This window comes from Apium graveolens, chromosome 8 (assembly GCF_009905375.1).
Source record: "Apium graveolens cultivar Ventura chromosome 8, ASM990537v1, whole genome shotgun sequence".
Taxonomy (NCBI): Eukaryota; Viridiplantae; Streptophyta; class Magnoliopsida; order Apiales; family Apiaceae; genus Apium; species Apium graveolens.
Window position 1 is genome coordinate 6,601,554 of NC_133654.1, and position 5,561 is coordinate 6,607,114.

At 36.6% G+C, this 5,561-nt stretch overlaps 1 protein-coding gene across 1 annotated transcript; it reads left to right on the forward strand.

Moving 5' to 3' along the window:
• Nucleotides 1–3,371: 3,371 nt before the first annotated feature.
• LOC141676584 (transcription factor MYB1-like) lies at nucleotides 3,372–4,972 on the forward strand. The gene is made up of 3 exons (XM_074482254.1): nucleotides 3,372–3,568; nucleotides 3,708–3,837; nucleotides 4,121–4,972. Exons 1-3 carry the CDS (start codon nucleotides 3,436–3,438, stop codon nucleotides 4,794–4,796), a joined length of 939 nt encoding a protein of 312 aa, XP_074338355.1. The 5' UTR covers nucleotides 3,372–3,435; the 3' UTR covers nucleotides 4,797–4,972.
• The last annotated feature ends 589 nt before the right edge of the window (nucleotides 4,973–5,561 follow it).

Genomic DNA, 5,561 nt, shown 5'->3' on the forward strand with positions numbered 1-5,561 from the left:
CTCGGGATATTAAACTGTGATAAAAAATGATTTAGGATTTTAAGGCATTTATGGGGTACGACATGGGGGATGCTTACGCGTAACCCAAAAATTGGCTTACCTAGGAAGACCATGTCGTAGGATATTACACCTATCTAATTTTTTGTTCAGGCTAACTATTTTGAAAGGCGAATATGCATTGAGGGATGAATAGTTGGACTCTAGGGTATGAGCATGGATTTCCATGTGTGCATGCCTGATTGCCTAGTTGTTAATATAATATGGATTCTTATAAGTTTATGCCTGATTATCTAGCTTATGCTATAACGTGATTTGAGAACTATCAAGTAGCACGTCTTCTGTGATTAAGAACATGACAGTATTTGCTAAGTTGGAATATATGCATGAATGCCGATAGGCGTACCTTTGGATATAATGGATGTTGCGCTTAAAATATGTATACATGTGAATGTGTGGCATGAATTTAATATTTTACGTGTACATATGTGAACATGTAATGTGGGCTTATCATGGAACATGCTATACTCCGAGCTAGCTAATAAGTTATGAAGGTATTTGCAATATCCATAGAAATCAGGTTTCTTAACATGTTTAAGGTTTAGACCGGAGAAGGATGTCAAACAGGGGAAGGAAAACTATTGGCTTGGGGGGTATATCAGCTCTTCAATATGTCCATCATGGAAGGGCTAATATGATGGAAAATAGGCTTTTATCAATGGAACACCACGGAACAGGCTGAACTACACATTTTCCATAGCTTAAACTCTTGTCTCCATTGAAATGAGATAAGCCATACTCTCATGCTTTTACATACTCATTATCATGCATGCTTTATGTGTATATATGAAAATTAATTATGCCCTATATCTCTTATGTTGCCCTACATATGGACTTGTTTCTCTAAATATGCATACCGTATATTCTCAAGGAATAAGACTTACATGGGTTTACATGTGTAGGGGTATTTTATTTTATATATTTCCTTACATTATGTATGGGGTTTCAATATATTTTCAAACTTGTTGACCAAAGCTTTCAAGCAGATACCTAGGCACGCTATATGCCGCATAATGTTACCACTTGAAAGGACATAGCAACAACTGATGGGTATCTTCATGGCATTCCCTTGGTCTCTCATTCGGTAAACTTAAATAGCCCCATGGAATATGGGCAGGTCTGAAAAGTCCCATATCACATGGGTAGGATTTAAAACTCCTATATTACATGAGTAGGATTTTAAAGTCACATATTACATGGGCATGATTTGAGTCCCACAAACACTGGGCATCAATGGAAAACTAAACAATATATTAAGAGGCTCAGTGAAGTAACCATGGAAACTTCTGAAAATTGTGGCTTTATCTTAAAAAGTGCTTTCGCCAAGGTTCAGCCTGATTGCTGAAGCAACAATGAATATGGATATTTATATTTATACAAAATCATCCACACTTTCATTTTCTTACTTTCATATTCATACTTGCATTCTACATGTATGAGTTTCATGCATTATAAATAAGATTTGTTTAGCTCGTGCTACAAAACACTCTTTTTAAGTTATCTTGACATCCCATGATTATGGATATATGAAGCCTATTTGAAGCAACGGGAGTTTCTGGGACTCATTCATAAAGGATTAAAACCTAAAGATCGACTTCACAAGGAAAAGGGATATCTTGGAAGGTTAATGAATGGCTTTTGGAAAAAAGGCTGGAAGCCATAGGATATAGCTAAAAAGGACAGAAAGTCCTAGATTGAAACTGGCATGGGGAATACGTGATCTGAATAGTATGGAATAATTTCATTTAAGGATTCAGATTGAGGTACATATGTTGAGACATTGTGTTTCCTATTTCTTACGCCGAGTTAACTTATATAAGCTTGGGAGCCAAATGTGGAAGCTATGTATTTCTTTGTGAAGGGTAAAAAAGGATTAAACTCTGTGTTATATAGGTTCCTCTTGCATTCAATTATTGTGAGGAACCGGGGGGTAGTTGTTGTGCCTAAAATCAGCCTTGAGCCGGATTTATTGCCCATAGAGGGATTAGATGGATTGGCATAATGGATTAGGCTTTCTGGATGACAATGTAAGGATTATAGGCCTAAGTGGGCTGGTATGATAGGGGTATTGAGATAATGGTTAGGGTCTGTTATGAGGGTTATTATAATAGGGTAATAAGAGCGGCCTCTTACAGATTAGCCAATACCCTAGGCTTTTTAGAATATCCCAAGACCCAGGGGTAGTCAGGAATTATAATAGGTCGGGCTATTTCCAATATGGCGAGAGGCCTACACCGGCTTATCCTGATTATGCCGAGAAGCCTGCAAATGAAGTATTCTACTAGGACACAACTCATGGCCAGCAAGGAATAGAGAGTTGGACTCCTAACATGTTACTACAACTTGGAAAACGTGGATATACATGATATACGTATGGAATATACATATATCTCATAGATAATTACAATAATATCAAAGATAAATAAGGATTGGTGGTATATTAGAAGTAGGACTCTTTGGATTAAGCCTAAACCTAGTTGGATAAGGCTTGGTAGCTATTATGGGCTTAGTAAAAACGTGGATAGCCCATCATGGAGGAGTCCTAAGGCTATAGAACTACATATGGACTTGATTCCTGTAAATATAGGATATGTAGGCCATTTGCAAAGGTTGGACACTCGTTTTCTCTACCAAAACACACGGTGGAGCTCTCGCGAAACCAATTCCGGGCACCCCCCACGACTGAGTAGGAATTACTCCGCCACCACGCTCGGAATCCTTGCAAATTCAGTCCAACCGCAGCCACAAACACGCCCCGCTTCCGGCAGATTAGGCGTATTTAGCTTTTCACCATACGCCTGATTTTCGGCCCAAAAATCTGTGATTCTTCCGTCATTCCAGCAACAACCTCCCCGAATGTTGTACCAAATTCCTCTCACAACACTTACACTTTTTAGTAATTTATTAACTACACATATATTTGTACTCCCTCCGTGCTTTTCAATATTTTAGAATTTATTTTTTGGGATGTCCTATTCATTTCTTTACAATTCAAAAGTACATCATTTCCTCACTTTTTCTCTCTTTTCACACTACTTTTACCCAACTATCTCTATTTTATACATTAAAAATCAACATATTTCTTAATTTCCGTGACCAATCTTTTTTATAACAAATCAAAAGGATAGGGGGAGTAAATTGCAGTCAAGGTTAGGTCACACCAATAAAAGTAAAGGAAATGAACATAAATTTTTATTTTTATTTGTGACAAAAATATTCAAGTTCTGTCTTTATTCACGTGGTGTATTAGTCAATGACTATTCATCTACACTCACTATATAAAGCACGGATGAAGGAGCAGTTAGATCAGAATCATAAAGAAAAAGTTGTACTGAAGAAAAAAGACCGAGTAGGAAAAGTAAATAGTAGAAGTTGAGGATGGGGCGGAGCCCTTGTTGTTCGAAGGTAGGGTTGAACAGAGGAGTTTGGACTTCAGATGAAGACAAGATTTTAACTGATTATGTTCAACTCCATGGTGAAGGCCGATGGCGTAATCTCCCCAAAAGAGCAGGTATATATCCATATTTATGTCTGTTCTTTTGTATAGGGTTTGTCGGTTTTAGTGAGTCGTAAATGGCCTGTTTTGTTGTAGTGGTAGGTATATATTTGTGTAATGCAAGAAGATTATAAGAAAATTATCATGGCTGCAGGTTTGAAGAGATGCGGAAAGAGTTGCAGGCTGAGATGGTTGAATTATTTGAGACCGGATATTAAGAGGGGTAACATTTCTGATGATGAAGAAGACCTCATCATTCGCCTTCACAAGCTGCTCGGCAACAGGTATGCTTAAGTGTCAGCATGAGCAGTAACTAAAAATACGGTTTTCCCTGTGTGTACTCATCTTTCATGGGCATTAGAAGCTTATAAGTTGTTAAATTTTTATTGATTTTCTACTCATAAATAATGATGGATCCGTGGATTTACAAAAATTCTACCGATTAAAACTAGTCAAGCTTATAGAAGTTAGTGGTTAGACACATACTAGAAAGACCCCTAAACAACCCTCAGTTCCACTGATTGTTGTGTATGAATATTGAACTTATTGATAAACTTGTTGTGACAGATGGTCTCTAATTGCTGGTAGGCTACCAGGCCGAACAGATAATGAAATTAAGAACTATTGGAACACAAGTTTGAGGAAAAAGGCTCATGGTAATTATAACACTACCTCTGCCCCTTCTCCTTCAAAGATCCCTACTAAACAAAACAACATGAAGAAGAAGAAGGAAAAGAGAAAGAGCCAGTCCAAAACTGCCAATGTCGATTCCAAACTGCCTCAGACTCCATCCGCACAATGCACCCAGATATTGATCACTAGTCCAAAACCAGATGATCTTGCTACTAATTATGAACTTGTACAAAAAATAACGGGATCTGACAAAGATAAGATGAACCAAAACCTTACCCCTAATGGGAGTAGAGAAACTGTTTCCGTGAATAATAATGAACCTCTAAACGAGCCAAACAATGTCAGTCAGCTCGAGCCTGACATCGGCTCCAGTGACAACGTAATTCTTAGCCCAGGTTTCTCTGGTTTATTTGGCTCTGATTTTTACAATCATGAAGACAATAATGAGATTAAAAGTACGTCACCTTCGTCTTCAAATGAGAAATCTTTGACGGAAATGTTGGAGGAATTTTGGAATGTAGAAAACATCATCATGGAACCAAATCTAGGTTCTCCTACTGACATACATTTCGCTTCTGTATCCGATTGCCTAGGAGATTGGCTGCTTTGATGCTCTGTATTTAGCTAGTAGTAGTTGTTTTCACTTCATTTTGATTATTTAAAGCTGGTCTGATAGTTGAAATAAAAGATCATGACATTTGTCTCTTTGATATTTTAAGTCTTTTAAGTGATATTTTAAGTCACTTTATCAGCTTTGTCGTTTAGTCAATAATATTATTTTTTATACTTTTTTCTTTTCCATTATTTTTGACAATTTTTTTCCACAAAACACTATAATGAAATTGTAATATTAGATTATTGATCATTGAGTTCATAAATAAAGTTGACACGCATAGGATGATGTTAATTTTTGACCGTCCAAGTTGGCATCTCGTGTGGACTCATTTATCACTAAATTACGGGTGAAGTGGTAACAAGCCTGTTAGATCATGACCTATAACACCTCTCTTAGCAAACCATTGAAATGCTCAAACAAACCTAACTAGTGCCTGAGCCGTGATTAAGAATCATGGGTAATTCACTAATTCTAATTAATAAATTAAACTACCTACTAACCTTTTTTCTAAAAGTAAACGTACGTCAAAGTAGTGAGCTTGGAATCTACTTGCATATAAAACAAAATTTCGATTCGGTGTCATGTATGAATTTAAATAAAGAAATTCATAGATCTTGATTCATCACCTAATTGTTAGTATATTTATATTTGACAGCGTCATGTCATAAAAATAATATATATGACCTTTAGCTAGCTGGCTCCAAATTCGTTAACTAATGTTTAAATAAAATCACGTTTTGCATCTGCATGAAATAAATA